Below are 22,565 nucleotides of genomic sequence, written 5' to 3'. Positions count from 1 at the left end.
GTAAGGCATTTGGCATGTAGTAGATGGTCAGCAGATCAATAAAATGGTAGTTTCTTTCCCTTCGCTTAATTAACTAATGTAAACAGTTGTTAATCATGTGGAGATTTACAGTATTTTAATTTTGAAATGTGATTAGGGCATGTTCATCAGGGTTTTTAGAAATATTTTATTTTTTCCCCTGATTAGAAGAGTGACCCATGCTCAGTGTGGAAATTGGGAAAATATAGGAGTGTAGAGAGAGCAATGACAATCAGCTTTGTAGTCCTAAAGAGAATCAGTGTTAATATTTTGACATACTGCCTTCCAGTCTCTCTGTGTATAGGTGTATATGTTCTTTTTAAAAATTTGTTTTTAATGTTTACTTATTTTTGAGAGAGAGCGAGAGAGAGAGAGAGAGAGAGAGAGAGAGAGCGAGAGAGAGTGCGAGCAAGCGCATGAGCAGGGAAGGGGCAGAGAGGGAGACACAGAATCTGAAGCAGGCTCTAGGCTCTGAGCTGTCAGCACAGAGCCCGACACAAGGCTCAAACTCATGAACCATGGATCATGACCTGAGCTGAAGTTGGACGCTCAACTGACTGAGCCACTCAGGCACCCCTGTGTGTACGTTCTTTTATAGTTCTTTTCACACTGGAAGAATCCGTAGATTAAAGCAAGGATGAATGTCTTAAAATTATTTTTAACATGTATGCTGTGATGTATGCGTTTCTTTAAAAAGGCCTATTCCAGAGGCCCCCTACCTCTTTTTTCAAAATATAGTCTCTTTTTTTGGGTATACTTATCTAATTTTTTATTATGGAAAAATTCAAATGTGCAAGAGCAAAAATTGTTAGAAAAGTGTAATGAAGCTCCTATGGGCTCATCAACCAGTTTTAATAATTATGAACTCCTGGCCAAGCTTGTTTCATCAATATTCAACTCCCTTTTCCCATTATATTTTGAAATAATTGCCAGATGTATTTAATTTCTGACATTTCCATAACAGTGTCCAGTCCTCAATTCAACCAAAATAACCAGTGTTTTTTCCTTTTTTCTTTCTCACCTTTAGGCAGTGGGATGAGATTAGGTAGTGGATCACCCTGGCTTTTATTTTTTTCTAGCTTTGATATAGAGATAATAGAATTTGCTATCAGTAATATACTGTTTGCATGTTGTTTGTTACATAAATGCTAGTTTATGGAATGAGAATGATTGGTACAGAATTCAAATTATACTTAAGGTCTTTTATACCACTTAAAATTGCGTTGGTGATTCCTTAAACATTTATGCCAAGGGAAAAGGTGCAATGTTGTCACATTTTACCAACAGCCAAACTGTAAATAATTTTTTTTCCCTAATGATACTTTAAAAATAATTCTCTACCTGTCCCTCAACTGCTAAGGAAGTTCTTTAATGCTCACATTTACTTGCCCAAACTTCATATGTTTAAAAAATTACTTTGAAATTTTCAGGGGATATATTCAGCTTGTATACTTTAATGTTTGTTTTAAACATTTTATTATAGAAATTTTCAAACATATATGTAAAAGTAAGATCATATAAAAAAACTACCAAGTACTCAATTCAGCAGTTGTTAATCTTATTTCTTCCATCCCCCAATGTACTACCTTGACTCAGCCTTATTATTTAGAAGCAAATCTGGCATCATATCATTTCATTCATAAATAACTACTTGAGTATGCTGCTTGTGAAGATAAGATTTAAACTTGTAGAAGTTTTATAACCATGTAGAACTCAGTATTTCAAAGCCAGAATACAAGAGATGCCAACAGGCAGTTTGTGATTATTTACCTGATACTGGCAGTAATTGCTATATGGTTCAGAGGAAAGAAACCTTCCACTGCTTCATTCTGGGAAGGAAGGCTTTTTATGGAAGAGATATAATGTGGATTGGTATTTCTGGGCCCTTGAGGATCAGGGTTGGAGTCCTGCATTATGGATTGGGTAACAGGTATGATTTGCAAAAGGCCTAAGAGGGAACCATTCAGCCTGTTTCGAACAGGGAATAAACTAACATGGTTGGAGCAGAGGTCATTGAGTAAGAGGAGTGGAAAGTAGGGTTGACAGGTTCAGAGGAGGTTAGATGAAAAAGGATCTTAAATGCAGCTAAGATATTTGGTATCCTTTTGCTAATGGGTTAAAGTCATTGAAGGCTTTTCAGCTGAAACTATGGTCAGAGTGGTGTTTAGAAAGAGTAATTTGGGTAGTTTAGAATGCAGAGACCAGCAAGTAGAAAGTCAGTTAGCCTGTCCTGGTGATTCAGGCCCAAGGTGATAAAGACTTGATTTGGGCAATGGCAATGGAAAGGGAGGATAGATTCAAAGAAAGGAACTGGATTTAGTAGTACCTGATGGGAGACATAAGTAAGACAAGACAAGACAAGTAGATAAAATGTATTGGGGACAAACTGCAGATGAGGGCTGAAGATGGTTCACTTTAGGAAAGGCCCGCATGTAAAGGTGGGAGGAAAGGAACTAAAAAAGGGGGTTTGGGAGCTGACTTGTAGGTAGATTTCTTTGTGTGTATGTCATACAGCTTTGAAGCAATGGTATACGTTATTTGAATTAATTGATTTGACAGTTTTCTGATTATATATTTTGTACCGAAGTACAAGATAATTTTGATTTCAGATCTTAGTCTCAACCAAAATTTGACTTGTGGAGACAGTTGTTAAAGTCAGAGAAGTCTTTTTCTTTCGGTACTTTGTAACTAACAAATAAGCTTTAACATTTAAAGAGGTATAAAACAAAGGAAGTTGATGTTTTTTTGATCTCAAACTCTTCCAGGGCTGTAGCTTAGGGAATTTTTAGTATGGAGGTTTTTCTCATGCCTCACAAAGTACTGTTGGAGAGTGATGCCCTCCTGAACATGCTCTTCAGCCGTGTAGCTGACCATCTGCTGTCCACAGTGCTCCTTGTCGCTCATAGGCCAGCTCTCCTTATTGTGCTCTGATTACTGCCACCTCCACAGTTCATCCTGTTAGAAACTGGTTCGGAGGTACACTGGTGTTTGCTCAGACTCTGGGCTCCTCATCCTGTTCGACTGAACATCATGATGATCCATGCTACCAAAGTAACATGAAAACATATGCTCTGCTCCACCAGAGGAGTGTTTTCAGGGTGCAGTTGCACAGGCCAGCAGCAGGTCTTCAGAAGAGTTGCTTTTTCTGTGGAGACTGGCAGGGTGTGCTATCGTCAGGTAGCTCAGGGAATGATGATCACAGGTGAGTATACAGAGCGATAAAATGGGAATACCACTAAACTAAGGTGACCAGAATTAAAGTAGTTTCTATTATCTCAGTGAAGTTTTTTTAGAGTGGAAAGTCAGATGCTAATAAAATTTGTTTCTTTTTGATAATCTGTAGTTAGAAACCTCTAAGGCGGTGTTACACGTAGGTGCTTTAAACAGTTTAATTAAAATGAAAGCTAGCAAAGGCATAGATGAAATGTCCTCATCTGAAATTAAAACTCTCACATCTTTGATTTTCATTTAATCATTATTTAGGGTATTTGGAGGGTAGGAGAAGTTAAAGGTGAGACCACAAGTTGGTTCTGGGTGGGCATATCTAGGGGACAGTTGGTAGGGAATTTTTTTGTGTGGTTGAAAGTGAAATATTAGTATTTCATTACTGGGATTAGAAGTAATCGCTTTGGTTAGAGAAAGCTGAAAATGACTAATATCCTTCACTAGTCTACTAGAATGTTCCTAGGTTATAGTTTGCTGCTTTTAGAATAAAAGCTTAGTCATGCTAATCCCTGGTGTGTGAGATTGCGACCTACTTACTGCAGCCATCTTAGAGGGCAGACCGATGATGGCTTAGTCATTCTGGGTAGTTTTTTGTTCATCTAGCATTATTTCCTCCACCACTTTCAGGGTCATGTCGGTGCTATCCACATATTTCTGTACCTGATGGGAAGAATTCTTACTTAACCATTCCCTTGGCCTTTGCCTTTCTATATGCTTGCCTTCATCTTGTGCAGAGGAAGGTCCCTGGTTTATAATCTCCTGGGGCAGCCAGGTTGACTTCCCTAAAACACTAATAAGCACAAGCTATAGCAGTTACAGAGAACGGCTTGTACCACTGTTCTGAAGGCAGCCGTGTGTATGACCAGTACTTGTAGCTATCCCGCGTAGATGCCGCATAGAATTCCGTCTTTATGACTGGGGATAGTGATTTGTATGAATAACCGATAGAGTACCAGTTAATAGTCTACCTTTTTTGGGATATGTTCATAGCTAAGACTTGATTTCCACTTTCTTCATTGCTAATTTAGTTTATTGGTAGAATATGTCAGGCCTTTCTCACAGTTTCCATTTGATTTTTAAAATCAGTAGACATAGGAACTATTTAAACCATATTAAATTGCTAATCTAGATTATAAGCTATGCAGTCACATTACTTGAGTTATTACGTAGTTAGATTTCCTTAATTTGGGGAGGAGTGTCTAAAACTGATTTCTAATGAGTTTTGTTCTAGAGTGATGTTATACTGACGCTCTACTATGTGTTCAACTGCAGTAGATAGCTGGCATTTCCACCGTTTCATAAGAAACTACTCATTGCAGGGCTAATTTGTGAATTTAGTAAATTGATTTCTTAAAAAATGATTTTCTGTTTGTCTGTAAGCTGTATCCTTAAAAATAATAGTGCTTATCTTTTTGGTAGAAGTTACTACCTTAGTATTTTCATTTTCTGGAGCATTAGTCTGTTGAAACTAAGTCCACTTTAAGCTCAGCTTTTATTGCACTAATAAGATGTCTTATTAGATGGAAGTCTGATTGAGAACTATCATTTTGTAGAGAGGTTTTTATTCATATTTGAGGTATATCAAATAGGTTATCAGAATCTTGTTGACCGTAACTGGAATTTCTGATTATAAGGACTAAATGGCTATTCTAGCTTAATCTTCATTGTAGTTGTATAAGTGACATATGGAATAATCTTTACCAAGTTTTCAAATTAATTGGGGTCTTTAATTCTTTATTTCTTATGTAGTGTAATAGATTAATCATGAAAACATTTTCTGGTTCGATTTTAAGAGTCCATGCAATATAACTTACATAAGTATAGAACTTACCATTTTATTGTGTCTGCAAATGAAACTTATGTTCTTTACTATTCAACTGATAAAGTATTTTGTTGTGAGAAAGTTACTTTGTTCAGTATTCATATATGTTAATTCATGTTTGAGAGTTTTAAAAAGTGGCATTGCAATTTCTGGTTGTTTGAATCATCAAGGAAATACATAGAGATTTTTGTAATGAAGTAGAATTGCAGAGATATAGTAGATTTATTTCTAACTGGGTTTGGAGAATCACAGCTTCACAGAAGAGGTGACATTTTACTTGGGCTTGGAGGCTTTAATAATCTTATGACAGGCAGGATATTGCCTATGTTCATGCTTCCATCTGGAAAGACATGGCTAAAAGTCAAAGGTACCTGGCGTATTTCTGGTGACACTGAGTTTGGAACGTGGGGTACCAAGGCTGGTGGAGAAACGGACTTTTGAAAATAACTATAAACAAATGGAAGGTCTTTGATGTGTTCCTGGGGAGATGAAGCTATTTTTGTCGGCATTGAGGAGCCTGAACATTTAGCACTTGGTGTCAGATGTGTGGCTGAGGGGTGGGGCACCGAAGCATCGTCAAGTGGCTTTCTAGTTTGGTGGATTAGGCGCTAGGTGGACGGCAGTGGGGCCACAACAGAGGACGATATGAGATGGGGTTTGGGGTGCAAGTTTGTGGTGGGCAGAGATGGCTCAAGTTTTGAACCATTTTGAGGATTATGTGCAGTTTGTTTGTCATACTGAGCATATTTGGAAATCTGGTTAGAATGAGAGTGGAGGTTTACTTCTGCGTAATCCTGTATTCTTTCCTCTCCTGTGTTCTAGTTGTTGTCTGAGTTTGTTCTACTCCGTTATGTCCTAGTTGTTACTGGTTGTTACCTCCATCGGTAGGCTGAATTTTATAACTTGAATTGTGTTTCAAGAATACTTGAATTCTGTGATTGTCGAAAAAAAAATGCCAATATGATCTTCATTTGTCTTGAAGTGAGTGGTGGCACAGAATTTGTGACAAAGTGCGGCGTGTTGTTTTGGTTTGGATTTGACCCAGAGAAAAGTTTTGCTCTTCCAGGGCAGTATTTTGTAGCTTGGTTTCCCACGCAAAATTCCCTTTTGTTTTCCTGTTCAATTATTTTTCTTTTATTGTGGTCTGTTAGTGCAAGGCTATGTTCTAAATAGGACATGTTGGCTTTTTTTGAGAAATAATTTAGAATTCTTACAGTTCTCTTCTGGTAACCTATCTATGCTGACTTTAATAGTTGATTTTAGCACGTTTGGCTCAGAAAATTTATTAGGTAAAACTGGGGCATTTTTCCTATAAAATTTTTCTTCTAGATCAATGCCACACAGCAAAAAACTTTTTTAGGAAACACTAGTTTAGTTTAGCTTTCTATATAATTTTGGCACTTTTATAATTTTCCAGCTTTGATAATATTTTCTTAGGAGAAGTTATCCTTTTTTTTTTTTTTTTTTATTATATTTAGAGAGAGAGAGAGAGAGAGAGAGAGGTAGAGGTAGAAGGAGAGAGAGAATCCCAAACGGGCTCTGTGCTGACAGTGCGAGCCCTATGTGAGGCTTGAACTCATGAACTGTGAGATCATGACCTGAGCCAAAATCAAGAGTTGGATGCTTAACCGACTGAGCCACCCAGGCGACCTGAGAAGTTATTCTTGATAAGCTTCTCCGAGGTAGGAGTTTGGGTAAAAAAGTTCATGTCAACAATGTTCACACCATTTGCAAATGTTTGCCTCAGTTTCCTCCTTTTAGGGAGCATTTAAATACTATCAGAATTCAATATATCTTTTTTCTATTGTAATGTTGTGAGTTCAGATGGGTAGCCCAAAGAGTATATGGATTCCAAGTGTTTTCTGCTTTTTTGTTTGTTTGTTTTTTTGTATGTGTGTTTTTAACAAGGATTGTTGACTTCAGAAGAATGTGTTCTGAAGTTCTGATTACTGCTGACATTGTGTATATGTAATACTTACAAGAAAAAGCATTTCAAAAGTCAGTTTGGAAGTAGTTTGTAATGGTGAAGACCTTTGCGGCATGTGTATTGTGCTCTGCATGCAGTTTGTACCCAGATTCTGTCAGTGGCTCTGGAGTGAGTGACCAGTGGGATAATCTGCAGTAACATCTGCAGATGTTACTCCAGCGGTGTACCTAGGGGAGTGTAATATTAGATGAAGCGTTATCTCTTCTTACAGGGAAGTTGTAAAGTTCCTTTAAAACTTTACCATTTCTTTGAAAAAAATAAACATATTGGGAGAGAAAAGAAGATGCCTGGAGATCTAAATACTGTTATCTTTTGTACAATTGATGTTATCTTTCTTCTAGTCCAAGTGGTAAGAAGTTCAGAAGCAAACCTCAGTTGGCAAGGTACCTGGGAAATACTGTTGACCTCAGCAGTTTTGACTTCAGAACTGGAAAGATGATGCCTAGTAAATTACAGAAGAACAAACAGAGACTGCGGAATGATCCTCTCAATCAAAATAAGGTTGGTTAATTTACTTAGAGCATATGTATCCTATTTCAAAAGCTTTCCACAAAGTATCTTACATTGTAATTATGTCACTAGAATTTTGGCTGTGTCTGAATGTCTTAGTCTACCCTGCCCTGGCAAAGCATTTTGACTTATAAATCTGATTAATTTATGGTAGTTGGCAGTACTTTGCATAAGTAAATTGTGCACAGTTGAAAACAATATTTCAGTATCTCTCAAACATCACATTTTTGGCCCATTGGGACTTTTTACAAAAGATTTCTGTGTTGATGTTAATTGTCTCATTTTTTTTTTCTTAAAATAGTTGCTGTTGCCCAAAGAGAGGCAAAATTTTAATGTGGCAAGTATCCTTACCACATAGTTTATGCTTACCTATCAATTTTTGGGATTAGGATTTGAGAAAGGGTAGTTTTTATTTTGACTTTTGATGATGTGGAGGAGAAGGACTTGTAGCAATAATATTCTCATCTGGATAGGATGATTGGATTTTTTTCCATTAGCTCTTATTTTTATTGAGCTGCTTGTTTGATGGTTTATTGTGTAGGAATTTAAACAAGTAGAGTTTGAGTTATTATGCTAATTTAATTGCATTACAGCATCCAATATCTTTGCTAAGAAAGCTTCCCTCCCCACCCCCGCCCCAAGGGCGGCTAATCTTACGTAACCATTTTGTCACAATTTTTCTTCCTCTAAACTTCAGAGATACATGTATGTGTATTGCCACCACTATCGTCTCACACTGACTGTGAACATATTGGAGGGAAAAGCAAGGGCTTTTCTTCCAGGGTATATATAACCTTGCTACAGTCAGTCGTATGCCACTTGGGAGTCTAGCATTTACTGTAGGAACCCCGAGGCGGTGTGTAGAATGAGACGGGCTTTGGAACCAGGCAGGCTCTGCCACTTATTCGGGCTTTGGAACCAGGCAGGCTCTGCCACTTATTAGCTCAGGCAGTCATGGGGTGACTCTTTTAACTTCGCATGGCCTCAGATTTCTCATTTGTGAAAGTAAGGTAGTGCACTCTTTCCCTTAGCATTACTGCGAGGAGTAAATAGGAATTAATATGAAAACCCTAATAAAGTGTTTGACCCATGTGAGTTCCTTTCTTTTCCGCATCGCACCCTCCTAAGCTCCAAGCTTCCTCGGTGAACAGTGTTGCTTGGTGGCCAGTGTGGGAAACTCTTTGACCGAAGATCTCTTCCTCTGTACCTTTTTACTTTTCCTGAAATGCTATGGGTCTCTGCTTCGTAGCTCTCTTTATTCAGAATTCAGCTGAATAGTTTGTTTTTAATAGTTTAATTTCCAAAAATTGGTATGGGGGTCAGAGTGCATTATTTCCTCATCTGTTGCATTGGTCACCATGCATTGATGTCCATAGGGGCATTGTCAAGTACCATGTTTAGATAGGCAGAATGGGAAGGGAAAGCTGAAATTGCTTTCTCTATTGCTTAATTGTGGGGTTACTTTGGGTTGATAGTTACAAAAGTGTTAAGGGTAAAAAAGATAGTGGTAGTACAGGGAACTCAGATTACCAAAAGTGAGTGTAGTGTGTATAGGTGAAGCTCTGTGATTCAGCTTAAGAGAACCTTTATTCTGGGTTAATTTTGCTGCTTGAATGTACAGAGGAATATTAAGATTTATTTTTCTAAAACTGCTTTAAAAAAACAAAAACAACTCTAACCACATTGCTGGGTACCTGTCAAAAGGGCTCAAATATTTGTGAAATGAATGGAATATTTTCAAACTGCCCTATTGTTATCAGAATCACAGTTAAGCTACAGTAAGTGTAATATGAAGATTTATACCTGATAGTTACGATTCACTAAAAACCAAAAACTAATTCGTCTCTTTAGTTTGTGTGCACCTTTATGCTCTAGCTGCGCTGGACTGCTCATCCTCCTGCACCATGGCATGTGCTTTCGAGATTCTGCTTGCGCATGTGCTGTTTCCTCTGCTTGGAATGCGCTTCCCCCCTTCCCCTCCATCTGGTGAACTCCTGCTCATCCAAGGCCCAGCTCCATTGTCTCCACCTCTGTGAAGCCCGCCCCTGCATTCATCAGGCAGGACCAGTCCCTTCTTCCATAATGCCTCCCTGGTGCTTTGCCATTGTATTTGTGATTGTTTGTCTGCTTCAACTAGACTGTGAGCTCCATGAGGGCAGGGACTGTCTTTTTCTTTCTTTTTCTTTTTCTTTTGTATAGGTAGTCCAAAGCCTAGCACACGGTAGGTACTTAATAAATGTTTGCTTCATGTTTATTTGATTTACTATTCACCTCATTCCGGAAGTTTATAGTGGTCATAAACATTGAATAAATTAATATGCCGTACATTATTTTGGAACTACCTTTCATTGTCATTGTTTTCTGAAGTTTCTATTTGAATTTTGGGGGGCATAGTCTTACTTTTGCACCTGATTTTCTTTTAATTAAGCATTCAGAAAATTGAGTTTTGCAGTTTTAAAAATAGGCTTTCTTTTGGAGTCATGCCAACACTGAATATCTCTATAAAGCAGAAAGTGTATTTGTGGCTAATAATGTATTACATCTTTTTAAAAAATAATATGGTATAGAGAATGCTGGGAAATTTAAATTAGTAAACAGGAATGTTAGGTGGTTTTGCTGTATAGTTATAAACTTGGCTGAAGTACGTTATTAATTGTGTTGTTTTTGAGGTTTTTAAAAACCCTTGAAAGAATTTGAAATGTTATTAACAAAATAAACTTTGAAACAGGTTAAATTGCAGTTCATAATGACCGATTATATACTGAGATCTTAATATATTTTCCATATCAAAAGTGCGTTTACTGAGTGCTAATACTTCAGGTAAGGTTGGGAAGATATCTTTTGAAGATCTTTGCAAAGTGGTAATCATTTTAGGATGAGTGGGTACAGTAGAGTGGGCATTGTCTTTTGTATTTACTACTATTTTTGCAGTACCTATTCTTGCTTGTCTCAATCACAATCTTAACCTTACCCTGAAAATCTTTTCCATTCCCTATTACATTGTACCTTACTGATTTGGTACTACCGTAATTTTTTCCAGTCACTAGTTCTGTCTTTCTAGCTGATAAAGTAGAGCTATCAAGTGGTTGCTGAAGGTACTCCATTAAGTTAATAGAAAAAGACTAAACGAAGACTTGGAAGTCATCAAAACAGAGTTTGAAGGGAGGAATAGCTTTCTCAATGCTTACTCAAAGGGAGAAGTTACAGTTAGGTAATGATGGAAATGTCGTAGCCACTAGCCACATGTGGCTGGTCAGTGAGTAGTTGGAATATGGCTAGTGAGACTGAATAACTGATTTTCAGTTCTTGAAAGGGTAAGTTTCTTTAAAAAAGTAATTGGAAAAACTAGGATTGGATAAAAAGAGCACAGTGGTTCTGTGCGCAAAATATGTCTTGGGAACTCCAGTAGTTGGGTTTTGTTGCTAGAAATTCCTTTTACTTCAGTGTTTCAGATGTGTGAACATTAAACTGAATTCCTGTGGTTCTAGCTCTTAACACTAAAATGTGTATAAATTAAAGCAACAAAATTAATAAAGTCCAAGTTCCCCAACATGAATGTGCCATATGATGTATTTTTATAAAATGCTTACAATGTGAATATGGTATAGAACAAGTTACTTTTTAGGTTGGCTGGGTGTGCTTACCTTGGAAAGACTCAGTTCTTTCATCACATTTCTCTAGTCACACAAATTTGATAATTTGGAAATAAACAACATTAGATTGTCTTGAGTGGGATCAATTGTGTAAGTCTGCCATTATTCATTTTTCATGAATTATGTTGGTTTATGGTAGTGTGCTTGTGATTTTATCAACATGACCTTGGATTCTGTATGGCTGTATCCTAGGTATGTAACCAAATGATCTAGAATGTGCTTGTTTTACTTATCCTCAACAAAATAATAAAAATTCTTGTAGAGAGCTAATACATCTTGGGGGCAGTATCTGCAGTTTGAGAAGCACAAGTGAACAGGTGGTGATGGTGGGAATCAGATTGGGTACTGGACAGAATGGGTACAGGGGGAGAATAAATTTGGGAAAAGATGAAACTGGAAGTAGGGATAGTGGTTTAGGCTGTTGTAGTCTAGAAAAGTAATGATGGCTTGAACTAATACTGTAGCAGGAGGTATGGAAAGGTGTTAGAGTCAATCAAGAGATATAAGTACATTTAAGTACTGATGATTGTAGAGAGACAGAACCATTGATGCATGCTACAGTTCTGGCTTGAGTCACTGGGGTGGAGGTCGGTAAAGAATAGGGGAAGAAGATCGAGTTTGGGGATGGGGTGAGGAAGATTGAGTTGCAATAGTTTTGTTACTTGGACTTCTGAAAGGATCTGGTGCAGCCCCAGGAACTCCCAGGTCATGCTTTGAGAACTCCTGTCATTGTGGTTTGTCATAACTTACTAGGATCGCCTAACAAGGGGCAAATAGAAGAAAATTACCTTGTCACACCATTGGTAGTGAATAAATGAATAAATTAGTTTCATGGAGAGTAAGAAGGAACTTCCAGAAAAGTAGTAGGAGAATCAAGAAATTGTGTTATAAAAGCCTAGGAAAGAAAATTTACTTTGTAGTATCCATTGGATTTCCAAGTTAGAAGGCATCTGGTGACCAGTTATGAGGGACCAGAGGTCTTTCTTAGAATGCCAGAAAGTTTCTGGGAAATGAGAAATTAGAAGCAAAATGTATCCTGCTGTTTTAAAGGTTTTACAATTTTGATTTATTATTTGATTGGGTAATTTGTACACAGGGTGAAAGGATAGTTGATAAAAAAAGCCTCCCTCCCTCTACAGCCTCTCATGTGCAGTCCTCTTCCTGAGAGGAAACTGCTGTTAGTTTTGTCATGTGTCCTTCCAGAACTTCTGTGCATTTACAAACATGTATGTACAGTATATATTTTTACCCCTCTAACCATAAAAATGCTTAGACTACTTTTATGGAGATTGAATGAGAGGTAGAGGAGAGGAAAATATTCAGAAGAGAATGCATGACCAAGGAACACTATCATTATTGTTATTTTTCCTTTAATGGATAAAAGTGGCCAAGAGAGAACCAGTAGAGAGGCAGGTGTCCAGTCTAAGAGTCCATGCTTCAGGAGGCCCTCCAGGAACCTTTGAACTAAGTGCAGCATTTTCTGTTATGCATTTTTTGTGAGGAGAGAGTCTATTTACCAAATTCTAAAGGAAAATGTAGCTGGCAAAGCTAATAACCACTGTTTAGAAGCAAGAGAAGAAGCAAAGCCTTGGCAGAAGATATGAGGGACCAACTCACTTGCTCTATCTCAAGTTAGGACTTTGTTGAAGAAATTGGGGATTTTTCAGTTATTGAAAGTAGTCCTGTAGTGGACTGACTTATTTATGTCCTCAGGACTGACTGATTTATGTCCTCAGGACTCCTGTGGTAGGATCATTCTGATTACCAGCTCCTGATAGAGCATACTATATGGTAAGAACTGCCCCTTGGGTTCTTTGTAGAATCTCTCCATCCACACTGAAAACAGAGACCTCTCATTCTTTATTCCTGGTCTTATAGAGAAAGTAACTAAAATCTTTCCCAAAGATGCTGGTGTCCTCTTCCTCAGTGTATTAAGCACTTGTTGGCATGGAGTTTCTTCTGGTATCTTTCTAGTGGATATAGTTGGGAGTGAAGAGGGGCAGTGAGCAGATCATAGGTGATAAATTAGCATTGCTAGGCCTTGAAGTTCTTATAAGGGATTACTGGCATCTCCCTTAAGTGTAGGCCACTGTTGAGTCCAGTTTCTGTTAATTTGAAATGAAATGGACAAAAGTGGAAGTAGAGAGCAAGTAGTTATTCTAGTAGTCTGTTGATAAATGATGATGGCCTAGACACGTGGTGGTGGAGAGAAGCAGACAGTTTTTAGATCTGTTTTGAATGTAGAATTTACAGGATTTGCTAATGATTGGGTATGGAAGATGACAGAGAAGACTCAAGTGTGAGACCTTCGTTTTTAGATGAGTGGGTGGATTGGGTTACCATTCACTGCGATCACCTTAGGAAATAATTTGTATGGGTCAATAAAATAAATTTTGAACATGCAAGGTTTGAGGTGCTTATTAAACATCCGGATGGAGATGTCACATATGCAGTTGCTATGCCAAATTGTGAGGTCTCACCTGGAAAGTCATTAGCACTTAGGCAGTATTCCAAGTAATGGGACTAAAAGAGATTGCCCAGACAAAAAGATCCAGAACCAAGCTCTGAGCAAATCCAATAACTAAAACTTGGTTACGGCAGAAGGAATCAGCAAAGTGAATTGAGAAAGAATGGCTAGTACGGTAGGAGAGACATGGGAGAGGAGAATGTTTCAAAAAGAAGAGTGAGTGGTCAGTTGTATTGATGCCTATGATGGGTTGAGTGGAGGGAAACAGAAATTTCCCTTGAATTTGGCAATATGAAAATTGCCAAATAATAACCTTGGTAAATTAATAACCTTGATTTTCAGTGGCAACAGAAGCCAGGTTGGACGGAGTTAAAAGTGAGTGAGAGATAAAATTAAGATGGACAAATTTTTTGGTAATTTTTTTTGGATAGAGAAGAGAATCACTAGATGGTAGGTGAAAGAGATGATTTGGTTAAACTCCCACCTTAAAGACTTTGAAAAGTTTAATAATAGGGTCTGTAGCAAAGTGGAAAAATCACAGACATCAAACAAGTTAAGCACATTCGCAGGATGATGATGATGATGATGATGAAGAAGAAGAAGAAGAAGAACAACAACAACAACAACAACAACAACCACCACCACTACCATGAAACCTGTACTGTGTAGGGAGGAATGTGAAAGGGGTTAAAGAGCAGTGAGAAACCAAGAGAGTCAATGGATGGGAGTCAAAGAATGCAGAGGGCAGTTCTGAGAAAGTGAGCTGCAAGGATAGGAAGTAGGAATTGGGAGACTTGGATGCTTGATTGAGATACTGGAGATGGTGTAGTTACTAGTGTAGACAAGCCTGTGACTATAATGTTAGGTGAGTGAGGTTGGGCAGAGGAATAATAGGTCAAAGGACTCAGGATATTGGGTAGTTATCCACATGGTTTTTGAGGTCTCCCAGAATGAGGACAAGAGTTGGGATGGAGAAGAAGACTGAAATGGAAGCTAAAGTCTAGTGAATGAAGGAGAAAGGGAGCAGGGGTAGAGGGTAGTATAGCCAGATACATGAACTTCAAAGGAACTAGTGTTTTTGAAGGATCAAAAGTGGAGAAATTATTTGAGAAAAATGGGAGAAAGGAGAAAACCTATGCCACCTCTTGGCCCTTAGATATGCAGTAGAGAGGGAGAGATGTAGGAAGGGTGGGAGGAGAGGGAGGGAAAGAGAAGTTTCATGTGAGAGGACTTGAGGCCATCAAAGGATGGCCAAGTCAGTGAATGCAGGAACTGGAGAGAACGTTTAGAGAAAATATTGAGGATATAGGAAAGTGGCCCGTCATTCAAGAGTGTATGCTATGAGGATTGGGTCTCGGATGGATCAAAAAAGTTTGAAAGCCACTGAACGGTGGGGTAGATGAGTGGGGGTGCAGAATATTACGGGGACGAGTGGTGGGTGATAGTGTATGATCTGAGAGACTTGACTGGTTATTACTGAGGAATGTAATATGTGGTGGTATTAATTTTGGTAATTGTTAGAGCAGAGCACACAGTTGAAACATTATGGTCTGGACTCTGGGCTGACTTTGTGACTCAGGAAGACACTGGCCACATCCCACCTATAAGCATAATTTAAATAGTAATAGATGGAGTAAGTCTAGGGGCCATTTCTCTTACATTGATGATTTCAAGGCAGATAATATAGATAATTTTATTCTTAAAAAATTTTTTTAATGTTTATTTTTGAGAGAGAGAAAGAGAACAAGTGGGGGTGGGGCAGAAAGACGGGGACAGAGGATCCACACTGGGCTCCGTGCTGACAGCAGGGAACCCAATGCAGGGCCTGAACTCACAGACCGCAGGATCATATCCTGAGCTGAAGTCAGAAGCTTAATCAACTGAGCCACCTGGGTGCCCCAGGTGACTTCATTCTTTGCATAATAATTTTGAGATGGACGTTGTAGATAGCAATGAATGATAGTATTTTCTACCTGTTTAGCACCTTTGAGTTTAAAGCAGAAAATGAGACTATTGAAGGCTCAGGTCTGCGTAACATAAGATTTTACGTGTAATAGACATTTTGTGCATCCATTTATTCCACAGAAAACTTTTAGCACATTATATGCTTAGGCATTATCGCAGACTCTGAAAAATACGGTAAAGGAAGTTTCTGTGTTCATGGAACTTTAATTCTAGTGGTATGACAAACTAATACACAGTTTAAATATCAAGTGCTGTACTGTGAATCAATTAACAGTGGTTGAGACTGACTGGGTGGCTGTTCAGGCTGAGCAATCAGGGAAGTTTTCTCCAAGAGGAGGATTTTGCAGCTGAGATCTGAATGATTAAGAGTGAGCTATACAAAAATCACAAGGAAAAGCATACCATGTAAAGGGAGTAGCCAGTGCAAAATCCCTAAGGCAGGATACATTAAGCCTGTGAGAGCAGAGTAGGCCACTGTGGCTGGAGTTTAGTGCGAGGGGAAGGCATCCTAGGTGAGGTCAAGGCAGCAGACAACCTAATCACGGCTTGTCAAGCTGGCATAAGGAATGGTATGGAATGCTATTTTCGGACTCCAGATAGGGAGCAATAGGATTGCTTTGGCTGCTGTGTGGAAAATGTGGAAGTGCAGAAGTGGGAGTCAGGGGCCAGTGCTCGTTCAGGCAGGAATGATGGTGACGTGGACAGTGTTTGTTTAATGAGTGAATAAAGGAGGAAAGGATCAGAGCAAAGGCCTCTTTAGTCCTAGAACTGTTTAGTATTCTCTTGTTCAAAGCACTTCTAATTTTCTCATTGCAGGAACGTCCTTAATAATAGATACCTATTTATCTTTTGCTAATAAATAACCTTTAGCTAATAAATGAAGATAAGGTATCAGTTAACAACATTGTTCCATTTTTTTGGCTAATTTGAGCAGATACAATTGATCCTTAAACACAGGTTGGACTGTACAGGTCCACTTATATGCAGACTTTTCTTTGATAAATACAGTGCAATACTATACATGTATTTTCTTTTCCTTATGATTTTCTTAATAACATTTTCTTTGGCTTACTTTGTTGTAAGAATACAGTATGTAATACATACAACATAGAAAACATGTATTAATCAACTGTTTATGTTATCCATAGGACCTCTGGTCACAGGCCATAAGTAGTAAAGTTTTGGGGAAGTCAAAATTATGTGTATATATATATGTTATATATGTATATATATGTATTTTCGACTGTGTGGCAGTTAGGTGCCCCTCACCCCCACATTATTCAAGGGTCATCTGTATTTAGATATTGATTGGATAAAGATTGCTAGGGAGCAAAAAGCGAACAGAAGAACTTTACGTGTTAGCAAATAGGCTTACTGATGAGAATAGTCTCTTCAGTATGATATTAGGTTTATGTTGTAAGTTAGTGCCTTCAGATCTATCCAAATATGATAGAGCCTTTTGAGAGGGCTGGGCTTGGATTTCATGCTAATAATGAAGGTAGATTTGGAGTCATAGTAGCCTATGCTGTGGCTTTGGCAAGATTTATTTTGGATGCCCAGGTTTTTTTGTTGGCAATTGAGGTCTGTTTCACTGAGTTTTATAGGTCCTGAAGAGTTCCCTGACATTGTAGACTGTAAGTCGGTAAGAGAATTAAGCCCTACAGCAAATGGTTTGTGTGACTATCTCCACCATTCTCCCAAGGATGTGTATACAGTTAGTGCCAACCCAGATGTAAAGGAGATAATGAATTCCACACAGTACGTGGCCTAGTTTGAGTAGAGCTGCTCTTCAGTATTTGGTTGAAACTCATTTCTGTCTTTTGTTGTAAGTTCTTTAATGACCTCATATTAACTAAAACTGTAAGAAGTTATTTTTCAAGTAGAACTCCTCAAAACTTGTTTTCAGTGATGAATTTCAGTCCTCCACCTCTTCAATTAACTACAAGTATAAGTCCTTTTTAATGAGCTCAAAATGTAGTCTGTCTCCTCTTTTTAATATCTCATTGATCTCCTTAAAAAAGAATCTTGCTCTTAGCAAATTATACTAAGTGGATTTTCAGTACAAAATTGTAGATCCCAGATATTTTTTCTTTATTTTTTGTAAAAGCCTATGAAGTTTGCAGAACTTTGTGAATGTATTTTTAAAAAACCCACTGAATTGTACACTTAAAAATGGTGAATTTTATGGTGTGTGAATTATATACCAGTTAAACGAAATCAAAGATTGTAAAGCAATTTGCATTATTGGCTTTTGATTTTGTGGAAAGGCATGAAGTATAGGCTACTGTACATATTCTGGAACAAAATGAAATTATTTTTTTTGATGATATTCTTGGTTTGCTCTAAATGTACCTCTCAGGCTCCCCTCTTTGTGAACCAGGGAATGACTCTTCTCCTGAAAAAGCTTAATAGGTTTAAGTTCCTAATTTTCAGTAGCATGCTCAAAAACACATTAATGCTGATAATAGAAAGAGCAGGTATTTATTCAGAATTGACATACCAATGTGGCCATAAAACCTACAGCTATTTTGTTGTCTTCTCCCAGAACATAAGCTCTGAGGCAGGGATTTTTGTGTTTTGATGATGACTGTATACCCAGCATACAGTCAGTGTCTGGCACGTAGTAGGCACTCAGTATTTGTTCAATGACTGGATGAAAGCAGCATTATACATGCATTATCTTGTGTGATCTTTGTAAGAATCTTATGAATGGTTATTGTTATCATCCTCATTTACAGATGAGGAAAGTGATCCCAGAAAAACAAAGTTCTCAAATGGGGGCATGAATATTTCTTGGGGGATGTACTATATGGAAAGCCATGGAATTAAAATGATGAATGATACTGGAAGTATCAGTTTTATTTGAGCATTTTGGGTAGGTAGAGCAACATTTTTTACATTAAAACATGGCTAATTTTTAAAAGTGCAAAATTTGCAAGGATTTTAAAGGTGAAATGAGTCCTTTTGGTTCTTGTCATAGAATATGTACAATTTTGAACTGTCATTCAGTTTTATTTCAAAGCTAGGCTGGAAAAAGTGGTATTTAGAATATATAAGTTCCTGCTATTCAAAACTATGCTGTGTAAAGGCTTCCATAGTACACACAACACGCATGGTTTTAAAGGAGTGTTTCTATATTCTTAACTTCTAGAAGTATACTCTTTCGTGTAGTGGACCTGAGCATGCCCCGGGATGGAGGTACAAACTCTTTTTTCCCCAGTTGCCCTTTTGTAGTCCACCTTCTCCCATTTTACAGAAGAGCATACTTTTTACTAGCCTGTTGTATTACCATGGTGCAAAATGTTTGATCTCCAGTAAAGGATTAATTTGAAATACTGGTGTCGATGCCGAGAAAATGAATTACTTGGTAACAGTCAAGACTTTCTGTCAGTAAAGTTCTTTGTCTAAAATTTACAGAGCACTTTATGTAGACTTCGATTATTAAAAATTTTTGATGGTTCACTATGCGATATTTTGACATATAACTCAAAAGAAGTTCAAAGAATTGACTGAGAAGAAAGCTCATTCTATTTACTCATTTATGCAAATAGGGTTTCTTGCTGTTACATCTACAAAAAATGAAGGATAGGAATGGAATTGGTACTAAATCTTGGGCCTATTCTAGCATCTGTCCCAGCCCATGAAGTTATTAAAAAAAAAAAAATTTTTTTTTAACGTTTATTTATTTTTGAGAGGCGGAGAGACAGAGCATGAGCTGGGGAGGGACAGGGAGAGAGGGAGACACAGAATCGGAAGCAGGCTCCAGGCTCTGAGCTGTCAGCGTAGAGCCCAACGCAGGGTTCGAACCCATGAACTGCAAGATCATGACCTGAGCCGAAGTTGGACACTCAACCGATTGAACCACCCAGGTGCCCTGAGGTTTTTTTTTTTTTAAATAAAAAATTCTCTTCTTTAATGCATCTAACTTTTATCTCATTCATTAACATGTAATTTACTATTTAGGGGCAGTTATATACTAGTGATATAGTAAAGCAAAAGACATTTTTTAATCACTAAGTACTTTATGGTCACAAAATGTAAAAAAAAATAATCTCATGACATATATATGATCAACTAAAGGTTTTCAAGTTTAAAAGAGGAAATAACTTTGGGAATGGAATTATTAGCTCAAAGAGAAAAAGGAGTGAAACAAAATGTACTTACTGAAAAGTTTGTTCATGTATAAGTGGTTGACGGTGAGTATATTTAGATTGTTAGATACATTGTAAAGTGATAGGTTTATTAAAGTGTCAGTACTTAAAATGTGTAGTAAGTGCATTCTTTGCAATCACATTACAGTTTGAAATAGTCTTGATGTCAGCTTTGAAATGTAGGTGAGATATATATTTTCAAAAATTTTTTAGCTGGTAGGAATGCAAAAATGTTTGAAAATCACCCATTTATAAAACACATGCTCTTCCTCCACCTCTTTAATTATCCTCTTTTCTAGCCTCAGTCAAGTTAGACCAACCAAAAGGCGACATGGTAATTAGATCACACGGGTGCTTAGTCCCTTTAAGAATCACCTTCACCAAGTTTCCTTTAAATTTTATATTCTTGGCTTTTATGGAAGGCCACTGAAAAAGAAAAAGCATTTGAAATTTGCTTAGTTTTGTTGTGATGTTAGTGTCTCTAATTTTTTTTTCTAGATTTAATACTAGGACAGCTTTGTTTCCCTTATTAATTGGTATACTTCCTTCTCTCTGACCTGATATCTATATAATTTAATGTTTCTCTTTTCACCCGGGATCCTAAAAATTTCAGATCCACTTTTGATGCTCAGCTCTAGTATTGATCACTATTAATCTTTTCAAAAGGAAATTTGTTTTCTCCCTGTCGCTGATTTTTTAAAAATTAATTTTTATTGTGTGTTCTTTCTGAATGTACAAAGATCCTTTTCAGAGATACTTACTGGAAAGGGATGAAGTAAACATTTTTTTAAAAATTAAAAAGATTTGTTTTTGTATTCCTTCCAGCACCTAAGAGGAAAGAAGAGTCTCAAAAATTATTTGAGTTATTTGAGTATTTCCACCCTAATATACACATTATTATAAAATACATTAAATTTTGGTTTGAGGGTTAGCCTGTATACTGAGATTAATCAAGGTTGGAAACTTTTTCTAATAATTAGAATGTGTGTTTGCAAGTTTAATTTTGTGATATAAGAAACTTCTGCTTTACTTTTTCGTATGCTGAAAGGGAAGATTACAATTATAAGAGTAGCTTTAATCTTGTCCCATTAAAAAAAAGTGTTTGCTTGGGGCACCTGGGTGGCTCAGTCTGTTAAGTGTCTGACTCTTGATGTCCACTCATGTCTTGATCCCAGGTTCGTGTGATTGAGCCTCGTGTCGTGCTCGCGTTGAGCATGGAGCCTGCTTGGATTCTCTGTTTGTCTGTCTCTCTCTCTCAAAACCAAAACCAAAACCAGTGTTTGCTTTATAATTCTTAAGTTTATGGCAGATTGGTAGTTATTTAGAAGGATTCAGACACACAGCTGGGCATAAACAGTGACTCTTTGGCACTCTTCAGGTGAGAGTGGTAATAAAATTTACTGTTTTTGTGACAGTTTCTGGGAAAACCAGTTAGTCCAGTTTTTCAGATTACATGCTACTGTTTTGGAATACAAAATTCATTAGTGAAAAATTCTGTCTTCTGAGCTTTCAAGCCGGGTAAAAGGAGAAAACATAATAAAAACCAAAGTAAGATCAAGAGAGAAGTAATACAGCATACTCTTGAAAAATCTCTTACTCCCAGTGAGGAATGCACTACCTCATCAGTCAATGGGAATTGCGTATTTTGAATATTTGTAGCCAGCTTTTTCTTCTAATTTTTACTTATTACACCAAAAACATGTTAATGAAAACAACAACAACAACCTTCCCATTGTAGAACCAATAGTTTTATATGTTTCATGCTTCCTTCCAGTCTTTGTGGATTCAGGATTCATTTAGAAGTAGTCCCTGCTGTCTCTAGTCATCCTTTGTAACAAGGGGAATCTTAAGAGGCTCCACTGTTTGTGCATACAAACAGTTGCAACGTATTTCTGTGTCCGTAGATGCCATCTTGTTCTAATACCAGCTGAGCACATCGTTCTTTATTAAAGAATGGAAACATGAAAAACCAAACAGGGTATTGTTTAGTGATCTATACTAGTTATAACTAGTGACAGGAAAAGTTCTCCGTGAGCTTCTTTAGGATAAAATATTGACTATTTCATAGTTTGGGTGGCTTCACTTATGGCCTCAGAATGCTCTAGATGTCATAAATCAGAGGTGTCCAAGCCTTCTGTGCATCACAGAATTACTAGGAGAGCTTTTAAAAATACACCTTCCTAGGCTTCACACTTTTAAAGATGGCATCCTAAGTGGTAATTTTGCAGCCTGTCAGTCAGATTTGCTCACTTTTAAATCAAAGTTTTTGAAAATATATCTACAAAGATAAGAAAGCTAAATACCTAAGGAATAGTCTTATTTAAGACGAGTATGTCTCGGGGTGCCTGGCTGGCTCAGTTGGAAGAGCAGGTGATTCTTCGTCTTGGGGTTGTGGGTTAGAGCCCCAAGTTGGGTGTAGAGATTGCCTAAAAAAAAAAAAACAAAAAACAACTAAATAAAAAAGAAGACTATATCTCCTAAAGGTAAGCACATACATTGGGGGAAAATTGAATAAGATAAAGGAATGATAAGTACATACAGAGAAGAAGGGGTGGAGGGAACGAAGGTGGAGAGGGTGGTGATGGAGACATATTTAGTAGTGGGTCCAAATCCTACTGTAATTGTGATAATTGTCACTTTATTTTGATGCTTACCTTTCTAGGCCTTGATAACATTCCTTAAGCAGAGTTCACAAACCTCAACACTTATAGGCCTCAGACAGGTAATGCAAATATGAGTTGTTGAAGAATTTTGCTAAAGGAGAAGC

The 22,565-nt window shown here is 37.5% G+C and overlaps 1 protein-coding gene across 1 annotated transcript in view; it reads left to right on the top strand.

The window, feature by feature from the left end:
- MBD2 (methyl-CpG binding domain protein 2) overlaps positions 1 to 22,565 on the top strand; it is a 66,336-nt gene that overhangs the window by 9,520 nt on the left and 34,251 nt on the right. The window contains exon 2 of the mRNA XM_019815286.3: positions 7,394 to 7,553. Within this exon, the coding sequence (XP_019670845.2) occupies positions 7,394 to 7,553 (160 nt within the window). The remainder of the gene's footprint in view (positions 1 to 7,393; positions 7,554 to 22,565) is intronic.

The sequence above is a fragment of the Felis catus genome, chromosome D3 (assembly GCF_018350175.1).
Source record: "Felis catus isolate Fca126 chromosome D3, F.catus_Fca126_mat1.0, whole genome shotgun sequence".
In the NCBI taxonomy this organism is placed as follows: Eukaryota; Metazoa; Chordata; class Mammalia; order Carnivora; family Felidae; genus Felis; species Felis catus.
Note: the sequence above shows the minus strand (reverse complement) of the source record. Positions and strands in the feature narration are given on the sequence as shown.